The sequence below is a fragment of the Bos indicus genome, chromosome 19 (assembly GCF_029378745.1).
Source record: "Bos indicus isolate NIAB-ARS_2022 breed Sahiwal x Tharparkar chromosome 19, NIAB-ARS_B.indTharparkar_mat_pri_1.0, whole genome shotgun sequence".
Classification (NCBI taxonomy): domain Eukaryota; kingdom Metazoa; phylum Chordata; class Mammalia; order Artiodactyla; family Bovidae; genus Bos; species Bos indicus.
This window is the reverse complement of record NC_091778.1, coordinates 31,856,694-31,878,257: the sequence shown is the minus strand read 5'-3', so window position 1 is coordinate 31,878,257 and position 21,564 is coordinate 31,856,694. Positions and strand designations below refer to the sequence as shown.

General features: G+C 47.9%; 1 protein-coding gene across 7 annotated transcripts in view; it reads right to left on the bottom strand.

Moving 5' to 3' along the window:
• Positions 1 to 2,226: 2,226 nt before the first annotated feature.
• DNAH9 (dynein axonemal heavy chain 9) overlaps positions 2,227 to 21,564 on the bottom strand; it is a 285,075-nt gene continuing 265,737 nt past the window's right edge. For 5 of the 7 annotated variants that reach the window (XM_070773101.1, XM_070773103.1, XM_070773105.1 and 2 more), the window contains 5 exons: positions 20,754 to 20,945; positions 18,990 to 19,160; positions 14,249 to 14,431; positions 5,418 to 5,807; positions 2,227 to 2,702 (listed from right to left, as the gene is read on the bottom strand). In XM_070773101.1, coding sequence (XP_070629202.1) covers positions 2,475 to 2,702; positions 5,418 to 5,807; positions 14,249 to 14,431; positions 18,990 to 19,160; positions 20,754 to 20,945 — 1,164 coding nt within the window. In that variant the 3' untranslated portion in view covers positions 2,227 to 2,474. Of the gene's footprint in view, positions 2,770 to 5,417; positions 5,808 to 5,874; positions 6,426 to 14,248; positions 14,432 to 18,989; positions 19,161 to 20,753; positions 20,946 to 21,564 lie in introns of those variants that run through there. The other 2 variants (XM_070773102.1, XM_070773104.1) reach the window with 2 other exon arrangements.

Here is a 21,564-nt window from a genome sequence, read left to right as displayed (position 1 = left end):
CCCGTCTTGTCTGTGTGTGCAGCGTCCACCGTATGCTGACTGGAACTCACAAACCCTCAGTGGTGCTCGAGCTCCCAGATTAGCTCGAACAACCGCCCCAAGTTTACCATTGGAGGGACAGTGACAAGAACATGGCAGCCTGGTGCCCGGGTCAGAGCCTGGCCACTGCCAGGCATCCCGGTGTCCTCCTCCCAGGCCTGCCTCCCACCTGCTCTGCGGCTTCCACTTTCTCCTCTTTCTCCCAGTGTCTCCCTTAGGCTGTCCATCATTTTTGCCAAAGTGTCCTGGGCTGTAAAATTATCTTCCTTATCTCATTTAGTCTGTATGTGTTAGGAAGAAATCAATAGCATCAATTCAATTTATAGAGTGTCTAGATCCCTGGCGGCTCAGCAATAAAGAACCCGCCTGCCAATGCCGGAGACTGGGTTCGATCCCTGGGTGGGGAGAATCCTCTGGAGGAGGAAATGGCAACCTACTCCAGTATTCTTGCCTGGAAAATCCCTTGGACGGAGGAGCCTGGTAGGCTGCAGTCTATGGGGTCGCAAAGAGTCAGACGTGACTTAGCGACTCAACAGCTCAGGTTTGTTAACACACACATCTAACCTGTACACTTGTCCTTGTCCCGAAAGTGGCGTGACCCAGGGTGTCCTGCTCTGGTTCAGCGAGACCACTCCCCTTCCATCTTGGTTCTCCTCTGCCTGCTCTTACCGTACTGTTCCCAGTGAGGGGCAGGCAGGATGACGCTGATGAGGACAGAGCTGACTCCCTGGAAACAAGAACTCTAGGCAAGAAACTGTAAAGTGTAAGCAAAGAGCAGAAAGTGCTTTTCTGGTTGACGCACAAGAGATGACTCTTAAATTGGAATCCCTGGATTCTGGAGGAATGTATCACCTCCCTTTTGGCACAAAGATGAGGAGGGAGGGCCCTCTTTTGAGGGTGTGGAGACCACAAGGCAGAAAGCAGGGAGATCACGGTGGAGTTGGCGTTAGATTCTGTCCTCTCATAGCAGAGGTTTGCAGGAGGGTGGGATTTTACATTTGGAGTAAGCAGCTCTCAAAGTGCGGTCCCAGGACCTGCAGCATCAGCAGTTTCTTAGACTTACCAAGTCAAACGCTGAAGGATGCCCACAAAACTTTGTTTTAACGAGTCCTCCAGGGGATTCTGATACCTGCTCAAGATTAAGAAACACTTTGCTAAGTGGCAATTAATTAAAAAATGTTTCTCCAAGGATACGTGGGAATAAAGATCCTAGAAGGAACAGGGAGCCTGCCCAGACAACAAACAAGCCCCACAAAGGGAGTTTTACAACTCATGGAAACCATAGATTTTGCTGGGCATCCAGCGAGAATGTGTTCCATAGGAAAATCAAGGAAAATTGTACGTGAACTGTAGATGAAAGGTTTCTCCTTGGGCCCCTCTTAAATGATCTGAAAGATGACAGACAAGGAAGCAACCTACCTTGTTTGTGGCTTTGTCCCCAGCAAGAAGTAGATGTTAGATAAACACTTGATAAAGGCATGTGGGGCCTAACTGAAGATAGGTATTGCGTATTTGTTGTTGTTCAGTCACTAAGTCATATCCGACTCTTCACTACCCCATGGACTGTAGCCTGCCAGGCTCCTTTGTCCCTGTAATTCTCCAGGCAAGAATACTGGAGTGGGTTTCCATTTCCTTCTCCAGGGGATCTTCCCGACCTAGGGATTGAACCTGCGTCTCCTGCATTGACCGGGGGATTCTTTACCTCTGAGCCACCAGGGAAGCCCAAATATTGCACGCATACCTCCCTTATCCTCCAGAGCAACGGTCAGCAAAACATGGCTGACTGCCCGTTTGTGTAAATAAAGTTCTAAAGAAATGTGGCCACATCCGCTTATGTAGTATGTCTGTGGCTCCTTTGGGGTTACAGTGGCAGAGCTAAGCAGTTGTGCAAAAACAATATGCCCTGCAAAGCCTAAAATATTTGCTCTCTGATCCTTAACAGAAAAAGTCTGGTGACCCCCTGATCCAGAGTAACATGCATATAGATCACCTGCGGTACTTGTTAAAATACAGACTCTGCCTCACGGGTGAGCCTGGGGCCGCTGGCCTACGGACTAGCCGGAAACCAGGGCACTGGATGTGGGGTCATGTAACAATGTCAGGGCTCAGGGATCTGCGGCTTCTTTCTCTCGGGCTTGTCACAATAACTTCTGACCCTGCAACACTCAGAGCCTGGGCCAAACACAGTTGAAGAGCAAATCACTTTATTAGGAAAGGGCCAGTGTTAGGAAACTCTTCTACCCTAATTCCTAGGTCCAGACTCCTCCAGCTCAACCTCACTTTAGGCACTTCTCTCGACTTCCCCAAAGGAGCTCTTCAGAACTGTGACTGTCCATTTCTTATCTTTCTCTATGGCTGTGATCTTAGCCCTCACCCACTGGTCCCTCTGGGCAGCCTCCAGCCCAACTTTGCTTCCTCGGGGGTTCTGCAGAAAGCTAAACCTGCAGAAGCAAGGCGACTCCGGCCAGAACCCACTTGGATGGCTTCTCCTTAGTCTTCAGCTGGAAAGTCCACACATAGGTGGGGCCCCGCTGACGGGTCTTGTACACAGGACAGGGGTAGACGCTGCGGCAGTCCTGCTTCTCCGCAGGGACGGCCCTGATGAACATCACAGGCAGGGCGGGTGTCAGCTCCTTCAGCTTCCCCTCGGCGATGATCCCAGCCTGAGGACAAGGATTCGAGAGAGCACCTCTCAGGTCAGGCCCTGAGCCTGGACAGGCAGCCTCGCTCCTGTCGGGAGATCCAGGAGAGAGAGACTGGGATGGCCAGGCTGCCCCAGGGCCCATCCCCTTGCAGCGTTTTCTCAACAACCCAAGGTGGCGTGCACTGGTGTATGCTAAGTCACTTCAGTTGTGTCCAACTCTGTGCAACGCTATGGACTGTAACCCACCAGGCTCCTCTGTCCCTGCGATTCTCCAGGCAAGAATACTGGAGTGCATTGCCACGTCCTCCTCCAGGGGATCTTCCCGACCCAGGGATCCAACCCTTGTCTCCTACGTCTCCTGCATTAGCAGGCGGGTTCTTTACACTGAGCCACCGGGGAAGCCCATGCAGTGGAGCAGGTGCACAACATATTTCTACTTGTTTTCAGCCTGAATATCTTCTCGAAGCAGAGTTCCCAAAGTGGTCATATGTCATATGTAAGCGAATCTCTTTAGGGCTTGAATCTCTGTTTTATTTTATCATTCATTTAGTAAGCATGCTGAATGCAGCTATTTGCCAGATGTCATGCTAGGTGCTAGGGACTTCAGGTTAGCAAGACACAGAGCCTACCGGTATTACCATACACTGTACTTGAAGCGTTACCATGCACACTGAAGACAAGAAGACCTGGCAGTAAAGAAAAAAGTTTCACTTATTTATCCCAGTGTTTCCCAAACTTACTTTGACCACAGGACCCTTTTCTTGCAACCTATCCATCTCCCACGTCGCTAGTGTCTTCCGAACACACTTTGGGGAGATGATCATCCAGAGAGATTCACAGATCCCTCGCCTCTGTCTAGGTGACCCTGAACCCCTTATGCTGATGACAGAACTTGGTATATCTAATACATACATTTTTTTTTTCTTTTTGCCAATGCCCTTGTTTTATGGAGGAGAGGAACTTTGGACATCCTACCCTTCCCTTTTTGCTCAACACTTTCTGGGATATAGACTTTGAGGTGTTATTTTTGGTTTTATTATTATTCAGAAACAAGGTAGTGAAAAAATGGGAGGTAGTCTGTTGGACTGGAAAAGGTCAGTTTTCATTCCAATCCCAAAGAAGGGCAAAGCCAAAGAATGTTCAACTACCACACAGTTATGCTCATTTCACACGCTAGCAAGGTAATGCTTAAAATCCTTCAAGCGAGGCTTCAATAGTATGTGAACTGAGAACTTCCAGGTGTACAAGCTGGATTTAGAAAAGGCATAGGAGCCAGAGATCAAATTGCTAACACCCATTGGATCATAGCGGAGAAGGCAATGGCACCCCACTCCAGTGCTCTTGCCTGGAAAATCCCATGGACGGAAGAGCCTGGTAGGCTGCAGTTGATGGGGTCTCGAAGAGTCAGACACGACTGAAGCGACTTCACTTTCACTTTTCACTTTCATGCATTGGTGAAGGAAATGGCAACCCACTCCAGTATTCTTGCCTGGAGAATCCCAGGGACGGGGGAGCCTGTTGGGCTGCCGTCTCAGGGGTTGCACAGAGTCGGACACGACTGAAGCAACTTAGCAGCAGCAGCAGCAGCAGAATTGGATCATAGAAAAAGCAAAGGAATTCCAGAAAAACATCCACTTCTGCTTCATTGACTACACTAAAGCCTTTGACTGTGTGGAGTCGCTCAGTCATGTCTGACTCTTTGCGATCCCATGGACTGTAGCCTACCAGGCTCCTCCATCCATGGGGTTTTCCAGGCAATAGTACTGGAGTGGGCTGCCATTTCCTTCTCCAGGGGATCTTTCCCGACCCAGGGATTGAACCTGGTTCTCCCACATTGTAGACAGACGCTTTACTGTCTGAGCCACCAGGGAAGTCCTTCAGATCACAACAAACTGTGGAAAATTCTTAAACAGATAGCAATATCAGAAGATCACCGTACTTGCTTCCTGCAAAACCTGTATGCAGGTCAAGAAGCAACAATTAGAACTGAACATAGAACAACAGTCTAATTCAGAGTTGGGAAAGGAGTATGTCAAAGCTCTATATTGTCACCCTCTTATTTAACTTATACGCTGATTACATCATGCAAAATGCGACTGAATGAAGCACAAGCTGGAGTCAAGATTGCTGAGAGAAATATCAATAATAACATCAGATATGAAGATGACACCTAATGGCAGAAAGCAATGAGGAACTAAAGAGTCTCTTGATGAAGGTGAAAGAAGAGAGTGAAAAAGCTGACTTAAAACTCAGCATTCAAAAAACTAAGATCATGGCATCTGGTCCCATCACTTCATGACAAATAGATGGGGGAATAATGGAAACGGTGATACACTTTATTTTCTTGGACTCCAAAATCACTGCGGATGGTGACTGCAGCCATGAAATTAAAAGATGCTTGTTCTTTGGAAGAAAAGCTATGACAAACCTTGACAGTGCATTAAAAAACAGACATTACTTTGCCAACAAAGGTCCATACAGTCAAAGCTATGGTTCCTCCAGTAGTCACATATGGATGTGAGAGTTGGACCATAAAGAAGGCTGAGTGCCGAAGAACTGATGCTTTCAGACTGTGGCTGCAGGGAAATGAGCTGACAGCCTCAAGGAGAGGTTATCCAGGACAGAAGACTCTAGAGCGCCCCTTTTAGCAACTGGACTTTACGGGAGGGGTGATGTGTGTGTAATCAGCCTACAGCTGATGCCCTTTGCCCCTCCACCCCCAACCCGGGTCTACCTGGGTGTCCCAGCGAGCGCCTTCCATGAATAGGCCATGCACATAAGCCCCTTCCCGGGGGGGACTCCTGAACTCCTCCCTGTTCTTCTTCGTCACGTCACACTGCAGGGCCATCTGGTCCAGGGGCCACTCGTTCCGGCGGGCCGTGGACTGCATGATGGCCGTCAGGAAGGACTGGGGGTTGAAGAAGCCCGTCAGCCACACAGTCGAGGGCATGGCAAAGTCTCCTGTCCAGGCCTCCAGCTCCTTGATCCGGTTAAGCAGGTCCATAAACCAGGCTGCCAGGCCTGCCGTGGTAGGGTAGGCTCGTCTGGCCCAGGACTCTGGCACCGTGTCCAGGTACAGGGCATTCTGCAAGCTCTCCATGTCGCTGGTCATGGTCAGCTCTCCCTGAAGACAAACAGCCAGAGGGGAAAAGGTGAGGGGTGGCAGGTCCCTGGAAACAGCTGGCCTTGGGGATGCTGGGGAAGACAGGAGATGACTGCAGAGGTGGGGGACCCAACCATGGTCCCTCTCTAGCACTTGATTTGTAGGTTTGTCTCATAGAGGCTAGTCCTTTAAAACTTTCCCTGCTCCAGTGACATCAGAGTCTACTCCTATCCATTGACGGTAGTTTAGGTTCACTCTGGACCTAAAACTACCTGTGGGTTCCACACTGATTCAGTTGCTCACTTGAGTTCGACTCTTTGTGACCCCATGGACTGCAGGCTTCCAGGATCCTCTGTCCATGGAATTTTCCAGTCAAGAATACTGGAGTGGGTTGCCGTTTCCTTCTCCAGAGGATCTTCCAGACCCAGATCAAACCTGTGTCTCCTGCATTGGCAGGCAGATTCTTTAGCACTGAACCACCAGGGAAGCCCATACTGATTCCACCCGAGCCTAAAGTCTGGGCTCCTCTGTTCTCCTCCAGCCTCTGCAGCAGCCTCTGCTGGCCCAGGACTCTGGCACCGTGTCCAGGTACAGGGCATTCTGCAAGCTCTCCATGTCGCTGGTCATGGTCAGGTCTCCCTGAAGACAAACAGCCAGAGGGCAGGGGGCAGTGTGTGTGTGATCAGCCTGCAGATGATGCACTTTGCCCCACCCCCCCACCCAGGGTCTACCTGGGTGTCCCAGTGAGCTCCTCCCATGAAATGAAAGAAGCCAAAGCCAGGAGGATCTATATTCCCCCAAATCAAGAATTTCCTTCAGAAACCAAGCTATTAGAGACATAGCCAACTTTTAGGGATCCTCTTGCAATTGTTGGATGAAATTTGTGATGGAGGATTAACATTGAAAACCCTCTTTAAACTTGGTAACCTTAGTTATGCCAAGGATCTACAGTTTCTTGAAGATGTCATCTCTACTTCAGTGGTTTCTGCACAGGAAATAGAGTACCCAACAAGGCCTTCCATGTCTGATATGATGACCATCAGTATTATGAAGCTATTTAAGCAAAAGTGACTTAAAATTGAGGCTTCCCAGGTGACTCAGTGTAAAGAATCCTCCTGCCCATGTAGGAGATGTGGGTTTGATTCCTGGGTCAGAAAGATCCCCTGGAGGAGGAAATGGCAACCCATCCAGTATTCCTGCCTAGAAAGTCCCATGGACAGGGGAGCCTGGTGGCTACAGTCCATGGGGTCACAAAGACTTGGAAAAGACTTAGTGACTGAGTATGTGTGCATGACTTAGAACTATAAAATTAAATATCAGTTCCTTCGTGGCAGTTCATGTCCTCAGCAGTCACATGTGCCCTGATTAGCACAGACATGGAATCTTCCCATCATCACAGAGAGTTCTATTGGACAGCACTGTTCTAAACAGAAAGGCCTAGTTTTCTGTTGCTAATTAAACTGTACTGTGTATGTTTTTGTCAGGGTTGTGTTAAAAATCCTGTGTGTTGCAGTTTTAATAAAACCTGTTTATGGACATATAAGAGTACATGCTTGTTAAACTGTGCATAAAAAAATACATAGACAAACAAGGATTCATTAAAAAAAAATAAAGTCCAATAGACTTAAAAAAAGATATAGGATGTATTAAATTTTCCTTTTAAAATAAAAATTTTAAGTTTTCAACGGCCAATACACTGACATAGAGTGCTTTTATAAATAATACAGCAAATACATTTGCTTCTCCACCACAGTGCTGTGGGTTCTCTTGAGTCTGGCTGCATCTGTGGAAGTATGTTGTACTTGTGAATGCTGTCGTGAGTCGATGGGAAGGTAAGGTCTCCCACCCTGGGTTCATCCTATAGCATGACCTAACAAAACTGGGTCAGCACCACTGGGAAAACTAGGATGAAAATGTCCCAGTCCTTTGGCACGTCTGAGGGCTGTGGCAGACAGACTGGAAGAGATGAACTCAGACGGAGCCCTAGACTCTGCCGGCCACTGTCATCTGCGGGTACGGAGAAGTCCTCTGTTGCCTGGTTATCTCCTCTAGTCAATTCAACCCCTTAGCTCTGTGTGACCATGTCTTACACAGAGATGTGCCACTTCTGAAAACTGAGGTCCTGTAAACCTTCATTTCTCTGATATGTGTTGTAAGAAGAAGTCATGTGCTTAAGAATAAAATAAATGCAATATTAGGGCAGTGAGACTCTTCTGTAAGACACTGTAATGGTGGCTCATGTCATTATGTTGTTGTTTAGTTGCTAAGTCATGTCCAACTCTTTGCGACCCCGAGGACTGTAGCCCACCAGGCTCCTTTGTCCATGGGATTTCCCAGGCAAGAATACGGGAGTGGGTTGCCCTTTCCTCCTCCAGGGCATCTTCCAGACACAGGGATCGAACCTGCATCTCCTGTGTCTCCTGCATTGGCGGGTGGATTTACCACTGAGCCACCAGTTACCATGGGAAGCCCCCATGTCATTATCCAGCTGTCCAAATCCATAGAATGTACAACACCAAGAGTGAATCCTAAGTAAAACCACAGGTGACTCTGAGGCTTGTGATGGAAGTGTGGATTTAGCTGTAGCTAACAGACCACTCTGGTGGGGATGCTGATGGTGGGGAGGCTGTGCATGGTGGGGGGTGGGCGTGGGGGGAGGAGTAAATGGGAACGCTCTGTACCTTCTGTTCCATTTTGCTGTGAACCTAAAACTGCTCTAAAAAATAAAGTCATAATACAAAATATGTACGCAATACTTAATTTTTAACACTCTTCAGAAATCTAAGGTCGTTTTGACAGCAGGGAAACACAAAATGTGTATCTTGGCTTCCTTAAAAATTTCTCACATCTGCTTGTAAGTTATTCTGACAGCGAGTTCGCATTTACTAATTGAATGTGCAAGTGATGGAGCCTTAAGGAAGGTGTCATCTCTTAGGTTCTGCTCGTTTGAGAGTGAAACAGGAACAATTTAGGAAAAGAAGAAGCCATTCATCTGGTGGTTAGGGTTCTGAACTCAGATCTGCCCACGACCTCGAGTGGAAGTAGAAACAACTCATTTTCAGAGGAGGGGTCGAGAAGAACCCAGACAGCCCTACACTAAATTAGCGCAGTGTAACTCAAATCCCTTTCTTAGAAGAAGAGGAATAAACCTACAGACCCTGGGACAGCACTTCCTGAAAGGTGTACAAAGAAGATTCGTCTCCTCAGGCACGGCCAGATTGGTAGAGGCGGGGGTTGTGGGCAGGGATGGGTGCACACAGGAAGTCTCTGGGGCCAAATGGTGGGTAAGGAAGCCTTTCGTGAAGATTCCAGCTACCCACATAGAGAAATCTGCTTCCATCTGCTCACCCCGACATCCTCAAACTCCTCCTGCCTGGGTCGTGTGGAACACAGATTAAATGCTTATTTGCTCACATGTCAAGAAAGAAAATGTACAAAGAAAACACTACATTAAATTAAATTAAATGCTTATTTGCTCACATGTCAAGTAAGAAAATGTACAAAGAAAACACTAAATCCTTAAAAAGACGTCACACTTTGGGTCCTGTGCTTGGCCTGTTCCTTGTCTACACTGCAGGAAACCGGGGAGAACTGAAGACTGGGGGGTACTTTATCACAGGGACAAGGGCTACCTGTATGGGGCCTTAAGCACTTTTTTTTTGTCCCTATAAATAAATGTTTTCAGTCTTTCTTTGATATCAGGAGAAGAAGGGGACAACAGAGGATGAGATGGTTGCATGGCATCACCAACTCAATGGACATGAATTTGAGCAAACCCTGGGAGATAGAGAAGGACAGGGAAGCCTAGCATGCTGCAGTCCATGGGGTCACAAAGAGTTGGACATGACTGAATAACAACAAAAATAAAAACATGATTTTCCCTCTAAGCCTTCATCGCTTTAAATGAGGAAGCTTGTGGAGAGTGCAGATTCACAGGTTCCAGTCCAAACTGAAGGACTCTGGATGGCCAGAAAAGGTCCCTTCTTGGGGGTGGGAAGTGGCTGGTGCTCTGGGCTCACAGGCTTACAGCAATGCCCCAAAATGCCCTTCTCCAGGGGCTACAGGCTGCCCCCTGACCTGAAGGTCAGCCTTGGTCCTCCCTTCCTTCCCTACGAAGATGGTCTTTGCAACCAGCTGTCATTCGTACGAGATGCAGGGGGTGATGAGATGGGGAGGGAAGACGGGGAATTATGTGGGTTCCACCCCGGCCAGTCTGGTGCCCAAACTGTGGATGACAACAGCTGGTCCATCCATGCACTCTAGCAGGCATGTGGGCCAGGGAAGCTGCCTGCGTGGTGGTGATCATCAGTCACTAAATGGCCAGAGCAAGAGCTGAACTATTAAGTCAACATACAATGGACGAAAGTAAAGTGCCAGAGCAGTCCCTCAAGTCGTCGAGCTGGGCTTTAAGTCTGAATATCTTTCACACGTTTAAACATCTGAATAATAAAAAAACAGCTCCCAGTCCCAGACACTGGACTGGCCAGGGCTCCATCTAAGAGAGCATGACTGAAATGAAATGTAACACAAGTTGTGAATGTGTAATTTTACATTTAAAATTCACAAAATTGGGACTTCCCTCATGGTCCAGTGGTTTAGAATCTGCCTGGCAAAGCAGGGGATACAGTTTCGATCCCTGCTTGGGGAACTAAGATCCCACGTGCCTCGGAGCCACTAAGCCTGCATGAGGCAACAGAGGTCCTGTGTGCTGCAACAAGACTGGATGCAGCCAAATCAGTAAAAAAATCAATATTTTAAAAATTCAAAATATTGCATGTGTGTAATTTTACATTTTCTGGTAGCCATTTTAGAAAATTTAAAAGAGGTGAATTTAATTTTCATAACATGTTACTTAATGTGATATGTATAAAATGTCAAATAGTCTAATATACAATCAACATAAAAATTATGAATAGGGTATTCCCCCTTTTTGGCCCTGTCTCTCTGAAATCTGGCATTTGACTGACACTTACAGCACATCTCGGTGGGGACATTTCAAGCGCTCACCTGCCATTCGTGGCTACCATCCTGAATGTGTGTACTTGGTTGCTCAATCATGTCAGATTCTTTGCGACCCCATGGACTGTAGCCTGCCAGACTCCTCTGTCCATGGGGATTCTCCAGGCAAGAAGAGTGGGTTGCCATTCCCATCTCCAGGGGATCTTCCCAGCCCAGGAACCGAATCTGGGTCTCATGCATTGGCAAGTGGATTCTTTACCATCTGAGCCACCAGAGAAGCCCACCGTCCTGGACAGTGCATAAGCATTTAGCTTGTCCTGTAGTTTTCTTACATAGGCAGAGATTTTCTGGGCAAGTTGCCATCAGTAGATCCTTTGAAAGTTATAACCTAGTTGACTGTAAAGGAATAAAGTGACAGCTGACAGTTTCGTACATCAGGCTTTCGTGCGTTTGGTTAATATGAGTCAGTACCATTGGCCAATCAGCTCTAGTATACTCACAGGACCTGGCTTTTCGTTGTGAAAGGCTAAGAGCCGGATGTCTGACTCTTTCCTGAATTCCTCTCTGTGGAATTCGTGGCTGTGGATGGCAGACCTCGCACAGAGGGTTACTTCTGCGTGCTGTGTGCTGTGGGGTTCCCACAGTTCTCAGAGGTTTGAGTGCTGTGCCTCTCAGTTCAGCTAGTACCTTTTGGGTAGCAAATGAGTTGCTCTTTTCTTCCTTTTGAAGTTTACCATATCACTCATACTCATCTGAGTGGACTCTCTGCTCCAGCCAAAGCAAGTTAACTTTTAGAACAGGCTTAGGGCTACTCAGCAGATTCTTCTTATCATCAGCTGTCATAATTCTACCCTTCCTCCAAAGCCCCCTGGATGCCACTTCTCCTCCCCCACACTTGTCTCTTCCCTTTTCCTCCCACCTCATTGCAATCAGTCGTGCCTGGTACTGTGATCATTTTCTATGTTTCTTTTCCCGCCAGACTGTCTGTCTGAAGAGGAAGGCTCCCATCAGTCTCCACTGCCTCCTCCAGGCAGAAGTGAGAGCAGAGGCTGCCCATCTACCAGCCTTCTCAAGCTAGACTGGAAGAAAAGAGCAGGTCCCTCCCCACCCCCTTCATCCTCACCTAGGCATGCACTGAAATTCCTGACACCAAACCCCAGCAAAAGCTCTTGGAAGAAAAATGAGAGAATGAATTGGAAGCTGGATGGGTAAACAGACTGCGCCAAACTGCATGGATTCAATAAACTAAGACTGCAACAAACCAACTCAAGATAATTACTAATATCAACCTGCGTATCTGAGGAACCGAGCCACATAAAATGACAGCCAAGGTCCTTATTTACATTTGATGTTGTTCTATGAAATTCTGTATTTCCTTTGATACAGGATGCAAGCCAGTGTATAATTTTAAAACATTATGGAGTGACATCAATCTTCAGCATCTCTTCCCATCCCTCTTTTCTCCTTATTTCCATCTGTCCATATTGGGGCAGAAGGCAAATTAACAGATTAAAAAAACCCAACTCAGGTTTCTCAGCCTACTTCACAGTTTCTATGTGACTACACGTGAAGTCGCTCAGGGCTGTGTCCTCTGCATGCCTGACGGTGGTCATGTAACTCCAAGAGCCAGATGTGAGGGCAGCAGCGTATCACAGCCCTGGATGTTCAGGGCTGGACTGAGCTTCTGCCTCCAGCTATGAAACTGGGTCCATCCTTTCCCTCTGCCTGGAGATACAACTCTTTTAATAAGTGTGCCACTGTAAACTGACAGCAGCTGCCTCCCTCAGCTCCTAAATGGCAGCAGGCCCTCCCACTTGCCTGTTGTCCAGCTGAATGGTTTTAGCAGGGCTTTTCCATTAGGCTTTGTGCTGGGCACTTGATGGAATTTTCTGATGGTGAATGAAGTAGATGTGCTTAATAACTGGTGGTATAAATAAGGGATTCTCTCATTGCTCAGAGCTCGGGTAGCATCCTGGACGCTTCACATAACCATGAGGTTGCAAAAGATTAAAATTCTTTCCTTTCCTCTGATCACTGTTGTTGTTCAGTTGCTAAGTCACGTCTGACCCCTTGCGGCCCTGTGGACTGCAGCAAGCCAAGTTTCCCTGTCCTTCACTATCTCCCAGAGTTTGCTCAAACTCATGTCCATTGAGTTGGCAATGCCATTCAACCATCTACTCCTGTTGCCCCCTTCTCCTCCTGCCCTCAATTTTTCCCAGTATCAGGGTCTTTTCCTATGAGTCGGTTCTTCACATCAGGTGGCCAAAGTATTGGGGCTTCAGCTTCAGCATCAGTCCTTCCAATGAAGGACCTCCCCTGATGGGGCAGTAATAATACAGTAAGTCCCCTACATATGAACCTTCAAATTGTGAACTTTCAAAGATGCCAGTGTCAGGCATCTATCACGTCAGGCATGAGTGACATTACAGCTTGCCCTCCATCGCCTATTGCTGACAACCCTTCAGGTCTACCATCTCCTTCCTCCTCTCCCTCCTCCATCAGTAACTTTTCCTGCCTGTTCACTTGATACCAGCCCTGTGTGCCAGCTGTTGTGCTGGACAACTGTACTTTTCAAGGTATTGTGATGTAAGATTGTTTTATTTTTTGTGTTTGTTTTTATGCATTATTGGTGTGAAAAGTATTATAAACCTATTACAGTACAGTGCTATATAGCCGTTTGTGTTAGTTGGGTACCTAGGCTAACTTTGTTGGGTTTCTGAGCCAAGTGGACTTATAAATGCGCTCTTGGAATGGAACTCATTTGTGTGTACTTACACTTCTGGGTGCTTGCCACATGAAGGCATTATTCTACAACATTCTACGTTGTTATCATTTAGTCACTCCGTCACGTTTGACTCTTTGCAACCAACTCCATGGACTATAGCCCGCCAGGCTCCTCTGTCCATGGGGATTCTCCAGGCGAGAATACTGGACTGGGTTGCCATGCCCTCCTCCAGGGGATCTGCCTACCCAGGGATGGAATCCGCATCTCCTGCATTGGCAGGTAGATTCCTTACCACTGACCCACTGGGAAACCCATGCAAATAGATTTATTGAGTCCTTCCCAAAGCCCCCCGAGGCAGGACCACTCGCCCTGTTTTACAGGTAAAGGAACTGGGACGGGGTGAGGCTTAAGTCACTCTGAAGTCACATGCTGAGGATGCAGTAGAGCGGGGAGGTGGTCCGGGGTGTCTGGACCCTGTGTTTCGATGCAGCAGCACACACACTTCTACCTCCTGGGAAAGCAATGCCAGCCACGTCAGCAGAAGACACTGGGTGTCGATTTCTCTTCTGCCTGGAGCTCAGAGCGTGTGGGCTCTGGGCAGCTTGCCAGTCACAGCTCAGTCCACCTGCCCAGTTTCCGGCTCCAGAGCCTGTCTCACCCACCCCTGTGGAAGGGCCACACTCTGTTTCTAGGAGGGGCACCTTCCTGGGTGGTGAGGCTGCTGTGACTGCTGTGCTCCAGCTCCCCAGAACCCCATCCCCAGCCTGGCTTCACCCACCTTTAGTCCAAGGTCCAGCTCCCGCAAGGAGCGCTGCATCTGTCTGGTGAGCACGTTCATCCGCTCGCACTCCTGGAGCATCACGGCCACATAGGGGGTGCGCTCCTCCACCCTGGCCATCAGCTCTGGGAGGTTAAACTCATCTGTCACCCGCTCCAGTATTTCCTCCAGGACCGCCTTGACCTGCCCCAGAAGGGGAAATACATGGTTAGGACGAGGCTCCAGCTTCTCCCTTGAAGGAGGATGTGGCAACCCGCTCCAGGGTTCTCGCCTGGAGAATCCCATGGACAGAGGAGCCTGATGGGCTACAAGTCCATGGGGTCACCAAAGAGTCAGACATGACGGAGCGACTCACACACACACTGGGAGGCTGACTCTGCCATTTAGGAGCTCTGTCAGCAGACAAAGAAAAATGAGAAAGTGCAGGTTTAATAGAACGTGTGGGTGGCAGGGGCAGAGAGGGGGGCACTGGGGGGTAAAGAGAAGGGGCCAGGGAGCCAGTGCCAGCCCAGAGTCAGGCGAGCGGGTGGACGTGTGTGGTGGACTCCGTTCTGGCTCCTTCATCTCATCCCCCTCTTCTTGTAACAGGGCCGCGTCTCCTTTGGTGAAATTACCTTTTCCCCGCTGTTTGGGTGCATGGTCCATGCCCAGCCCTCCCATGACTCAAGTGGACCAATCAGATGATGTTTTCCAGGAGTGTGAGAATTGAACCTCAAGCCAGGATTCAGGTGCAGAAAGTGGAGGGAAGCTCTCTGAAAGGATGGTCCACCATTCTTCCCTGAGGGACCCGGAGTCACTGTGGTTTCTGTTCTTTCTTGGGTGGATTCCTTCGATACGAGCTATTTCTTGCCTGTTTCAGCCAAATTGGTCTCTGTTCTTCACAAGCAAAGAACCCTGACTGAGTTAACGAGTGCTGTTGTGTATTACCCGTGTGAATTTAAGCAAGTCATTTAGGCCTCCATTTTCCCATCTACAAAAATTACCACAGTGTCTTTCTCCCCCACCAACTCCCGGGGTAATATTCACTGTGCCTTGTGTTGTTAACATACAACGCGTTCTCTAGGAAAAGAGCTGATGTTAGAAAAAAGAAAGTTAAAAACTCATTGCCGTGTCACAGATGGGTCTCTGGTGCTGTCACAGCGAAAACTGGGATGGAATTTTAATGGTACCTGGAAGCTGCCGCTGGACCAGAAGACAAATGGCTAAAACTACATCACACCTCTGTCTGCGGAGCTGAATTGGGAGAAACAGCCCTGTATCAGCGAGCTGCCGTTTGGACATTACTCACAAAGAAAGGAAAGGACAATCTGGAGTTAACTGTTTCAAAACACAGTGAAGGTGGGGACACAGAGTTCTCTCTGTCACTGATCAGGTGGTGGAGGATTTGGAGAGCCAGCCTGAGGAGGGAGCGGATCCACAGACATAAAGCGCACCCTTCAGATGGGAGCAGGGGGTGCCCAGGGGTGTGGTCTACCTCATTTCTGCAAGCAAACGCCTCTGATAACAAATGCTTATCGTGAAAATCTAAATGCTACATATTTAATCTAAATGTTTAATCTGATACTAAAAGCAAAATTCTCCACCAAATTTGCCTCTTCCCTGAAAGGGGGAAAGAAAACCCACCGTGAATTATCTGTTTATAATTTCTGCAGGTGTTCTTCAATGCATATAACTCTACCCATCACCCCCATCCGTCTGTCCGTCTGTCCGTCCACCCATCCATCATCCACCATCCACCCACCCATCTCCTTTTTTGCATGTCCGTCACACCTTCCTTCCTGCCTCACTTCTTTCCTCTATCCCTTCCTCTCCCCCCTCTCCACTTCTTTCTCTACCAATCACTAGTGGAATCATAACACACATAGCTTTTTCAGCCTGTTGTTTTTGTTTTCTTTTGACTGCTCTTCATGGCCTACAGGCTGTTAGTTTCCCTACTAGGGATCAATCCCAGCCCCCCTGCAGTGGAAGATCAGAATTTTAACCCCTGGACATCAGGAAAGTCCCTCAGCTTGCTTTTTTCACCTAGGAATAGATCTTGAATACGTTCCCTTGTTAGTACATATGGATTTTCCTTGTTTTTTTTTTTTTTAATAGTATATATTGTTTCACTGTTTTGGCATGTGCCAAAATAATTTATTGAGTCATTTCTCTGCTGATGGATATTTGGTTTACTTGTTTATCATTTCTACTACTATAAACAACTCTGCGATAAAGATACCTATCATAAAATCTGTGCCCTTTTGAGTGTTTCCACTTGTTGAAATCCAAGGAATAGAGCTATGAGAAACACACATGAACATTTAGAACTTCAGTGGCTGTTGTCAAATTGTTTTGTAATGTAAACCTGTATAACAGACACAAGCGTGCCTGTCCTCTTACTGTCACCACTGGATCTCCTAATACAGAAAAAAACTTTTTTACCATCGTGTGAAACGTATTTCACTGAACTTCATTTAGTTACAAGTGATGTTGAGAATATTTTATTATTTTTATTGGCCATTTGTATTATCACGTGAATTTCTTTTGTGTCCTTTTCCCCCTTTCTCTCTTCTCTCTCCTTCTTTTCCTTCCATAGATTAAAACTCTGTGTATTAGTAAAAATCTGCACACTTCCTGATAGCTGTGTTGCAAAAGGGTTCTTCTAGTTTGGCAAGTGATCATAGTTCATTCATCTCTGTCACATACACACACACACACACACACTGTTTCTTGAAGTGGTTAGAAGGAGGAGATAAGGAAATGACAAGAACTAGAAACTTATTTGAACGCTGCCCGAAGAACCCTAAGCCTATTACTTATATCAGATCAGATCAGATCAGTCGCTCAGTCGTGTCCGACTCTTTGCTACCCCATGAATCGCAGCACGCCAGGCCTCTCTGTCCATCACCAACTCCCGGAGTTCACCAAGACTCACGTCCATCGAGTCAGTGATGCCATCCAGCCATCTCACCCTCTGTCGTCCCCATCTCCTCTTGCCCCCAATCCCTCCCAGCATCAGAGTCTTTTCCAATGAGTCAACTCTTCGCATGAGGTGGCCAAAGTACTGGAGTTTCAGCTTTAGCATCATTCCTTCCAAAGAAATCCCAGGGCTGATCTCCTTCAGAATGGACTGGTTGGATCTCCTTGCAGTCCAAGGGACTCTCAAGAGTCTTCTCCAACACCACAGTTCAAAAGCATCAATTCTTCGGCGCTCAGCCTTCTTCACAGTCCAACTCTATATAGTTTCAGTCTTTTTATTTTTAAAAAAGCTAGGAACTTTTAAAAATTAATTAATTGATGTTATTTATTTATATTTTGGCTGTGCTGGGTCTTTTTGTGTTCCTGCATTCAGGCTTTCCCCAGTTGCAGTGAGTGGAGGCTACTCTTTCTTGTGGTGAAGCTAAGAACATTTTTGATACTAGGTGGGTGGTTTGAGTTTTGAGCCACATAAGCTTTCCTATCTTCCTTTGCTTCTCGAGTTATACCCTATGCATCAAAAGGTCAAACAGGCTGAGTTGCGGGATTTAGAGCAGCTTTCTCCAAGTAGGTTCACCAGCATCACCATTGCAAGGCTGCACATTCCTGGGCGTCACCCTAGACCTGAGAACCTATCCGAAGCTCCCCAGCTCATTCCGAGGCGTATTAACATTTGAGTCATTTTAATGACATCACTCTATACCTTTAAACAAACATCCAGCTCCTTTACTATCAGTCAGTTTGTTTTCCTGAAATCAGTCTTTGGAGCCAAAATGTTTGATAGCTCCGGGTTTCTTAATCCATAATCTTCTAAGTACCAGAGAATCTCTAACTAAGGGAAACCAGGCAGGACTGCAGAGGGGAGGCGGGGTGAAGGAGATGCGAACTTTGGAAACTGAGCTGCCTCGTCCTGAGAAGCATCACAGGCAAGTTTCACTTTAGCTTCTTCCTTTCCTGCCCTCTGCTCAGCCCTCATCAGGGACAGAGCTCCCAGGTTGCCTCTGGTCACCTTAAACCCACTCCACACTCTCCTCTGCTCTTCTGCCCAAGAATTCTCCTCCATCTTCCTTTAGTTTCAGAAAGTGCTGTGCTTAGCAGCACTTACTTGTATGTTAGGAGGCTCTGGGACTGTCATTCATACAGAGAGACCACATTTTCATCTGAAACACGAGTGAGTTCACCAGCATCTAGTTGGCCGAGTGAGGGTGGGGTGTTTAAGAACAGCTCCCCACCCATCATTGCTTAGTTTGCCAAGGAACCACGAGGTCCTTTTCAAGGTCCCCAAACCACAGCTGTTCGGCCCTGCCTTTTCTTCACTTGGGTTGACAAATGGGAATAAAATCTGCCTTGGGGTTAGTGCTTCAGTTGGTACAGAATCTGCCTGCAATGCAGGAGACCGAGGTTTGATCCCTGGGTTGGGAAGATCCCCTGGAGAAGCAAATGGCAACCCACTCCAGTATTCTTGCCTGGAGAATCCCCTGGACAGAGGAGCCTGGAGGGCTACAGTCCATGGGGTCACAAAGAGTTGGACACGACTTTCACTTTTTTGGGGTGGATGGGCAAAGCACCGACACACCGAAAGTGGGTACCTCCTGTTAGGTAACTTGAGGGCCCACCAGGTCACCTGACGGGGCGGGGCCCTAGGAGAGGAATGCTGGACCGTTCATGGAAGCGGAAGATGTGCACCCTGCGGTCTGCACCGTGCATCCCATCGAGGCCCACGGGAGAAGCGCCGCCCTGGGCAGTACTAGGCCCCCAGAATATCTAGGGCAAGCCTTCCACATACCTTTTCTTCTCTCACAGCCCCTGCTCCTTCTCCAGCCTGGCTGTCCCGGGGCTGCAGCTCCAGCACTGTGCGAAAGAGCTTCTCCGATGTTTGGGTCAGGAAGCCAATCTCAGCGTTCGGGTGGAGGCCGTAGAGGTAGGGCGACTCTGGGGGCAGCTGGGCATCGATGTACTGAAAGTCAAGGGCAAGCTCACTTGAAAACCAGCCAGACGTATCTCCCCGCTCTCACCTGACCCGTCCTCTGCAGGGCAGTCAGTGGGTCAGAGCAGGGCCCATCTAGAGCAAAGTGGTACTTCCTAGGTGGCTCAGTGGTTGGTAAAGAATCTGCCTGCAATCCAGGAGACTCGGGTGTGATCCCTGGGTCGGGATCAAAGGACATGGCAATCCACTCCAGTATTCTTGCCTGGGAAATCCCATGGACAGAGGAGCCTGGTGGGCTGTGGTCCATGGGGTCGCAAGAGTCAGACGTAACTGAGCATGCAACAGCAACAGAGCAGAGTCTAAGTGACAGATGGCTCATTACTTAAAGGCAAATCCGCGTGTTTATTTTCGCATTTCTTCCAGCACCCGGTACATGCTCCTGGACTCTTGGTAGGTGCTCTATAACCGTCTATTAGCTGACAGATTATAGAGAGGGAAGCCTGCAAACCACCGTATCCTCCAACACCTTCTCCAGCCTCTGGTCAAGTTGTTCCATCGACCGACAGTAGGGGATGCTCTTGCACAACTTTCTTGGCTAAAGCTTTCAACGTGTTTATTTTTAAAATTCCCTTGATTTACTTTCAAGAGTTTTTTTTTTTTTTTTTTTAGTCTTATTGTTTTTAATTTCTTCTTATAGACTTAGTTTTCTGGATTGAGTGACTTTTATGACATATTCTTAAACTTTAGAAATTAAAAATATGCGTAAAGCTTGTAGTTAACGTTCCTATGACCACTGTTTCCCTTAAGTTTGTTATTCAAGAGTTCTTTTAGGAATCTTAAAAGTCAAGCAACAAACGAGTTTTTTTTTTGTTTGTTCTAATTGCCTTTTAATACATTTTCATGGTGGGCTAAATAGGCAAAGATGCACACCTTAAAAATAACTGAAGTAAAAGTAAAATGACCTGACGCTGGGGAAGATTGAAGGCAGGAGGAGAAGGGGATGACAGGGTATGAGATGGTTGGATGGCATCACCGACTCGATCTCCAAGAGTTGGTGTTGGACAGAGAAGCCTGGCGTGCTGCAGTCCATGGGAATCGCAAAGAGTCGGACACAACTGAGCAGCTGAACTGAACTGCAGTAAAATGAAAACCTCCAGTGACAGTATGCAAAAGCTCCATTCTCACCAAGAATGTTCTCTCGGTGTGTGTGTACGTGCCTCTGAGAACAGGAGGGTGAGTGGTCTGCTCCACAAGACCATGTCCCTCTGAAGGTATTCTGAACCACGAATAGAAACTTAAAGTTGCCTAAGTTCTTACCTGAATTTTTGCTCCTAATGGTTTTGTCAATATCCTGAATGAAAACAATCAAGTAAATGCCCGAGATGTTGTTTGTAGAAAAGAGCAACAAATAGAATTATTGAACCGAACGTCAAGAATAAAAAGATCTCTGAAAGTTCAATTTTGTCATTAATTGGAGGCTAGAAGTCCTCTAGGAGCCCTCAAATTGAGCAGGCTGAGAGCCACGCTGCGTGTGAGCTCGTCTTTTTCAGCCGTCCTCCCCTGGCCCTGCCCAGGCGTCTCCAGTCCTCCTGGGCTGCACAGAAGGGAGACCCAGGTCCCTACCTGGTGGTAGGCATTGTAGTCCATGTTGCCGGGCAGTGGGAACCCTGGGGCCAGGGCCAGCTCTCCCTGTAGCATCTCTGGTTTGATGAACTCCTCCAGGTAGGTTCTGCAGAGTCTCCGGTCCCAGTCATCGGTGATGTGGCCCCCGTACATGATCTCACCGAAGAGGTACCGCAGGTCATCGTAGGGGACCTGAGACAGGAAGGGAGGAAGCCCTGCACGCTGGCCTCAGGCTGACCAGATGTGAGCCACAGGATGTGGTGGGTCTGGAGATTAGGAGCAACGTCTTTTTAAAAAAAATCTTTTTGACTGAACTGCACTGCACGTGGGATCTTAGTTCCCTGACCAAGGATTGAACCCGTACCCCCCTGCATTGGAAGCATGGAGTCTTAACCACCGGACCACCAGGGAAGTCCCAGGAGCAGTGTCTTATTCATCCGTGTTTCCCTGGTACCCAGCAAGGTCGAGCACCTCTGGGAGCGAGCACCTCTGGGAGCTCATTAAACGAGGGAAGAGTTAGATCAAAGGGTGAGAAGAGGTAAGACACAGGCACTCTTGCACACACGCCTGCCCTCGTTCACAGTCATTAACTGTGGCAGTGAAGTCAGGCTCTACCTACGGGTCCTTTAAACCTGCCAAGCTCAAGTAGAGGAGAGCAAAGACGTGGGTACTTTTCTCATTCGCTGCCATTAGTTAGCTTATTGATTAATCGTCTCCTTGGACAGTTCAGAGTGAGTGAAATACAGCACACGAGTTCATGAATGTTAGCGTTAGGCAGGAAAGCCACTTGGAAGCCTGGGTCCTCGAGGCA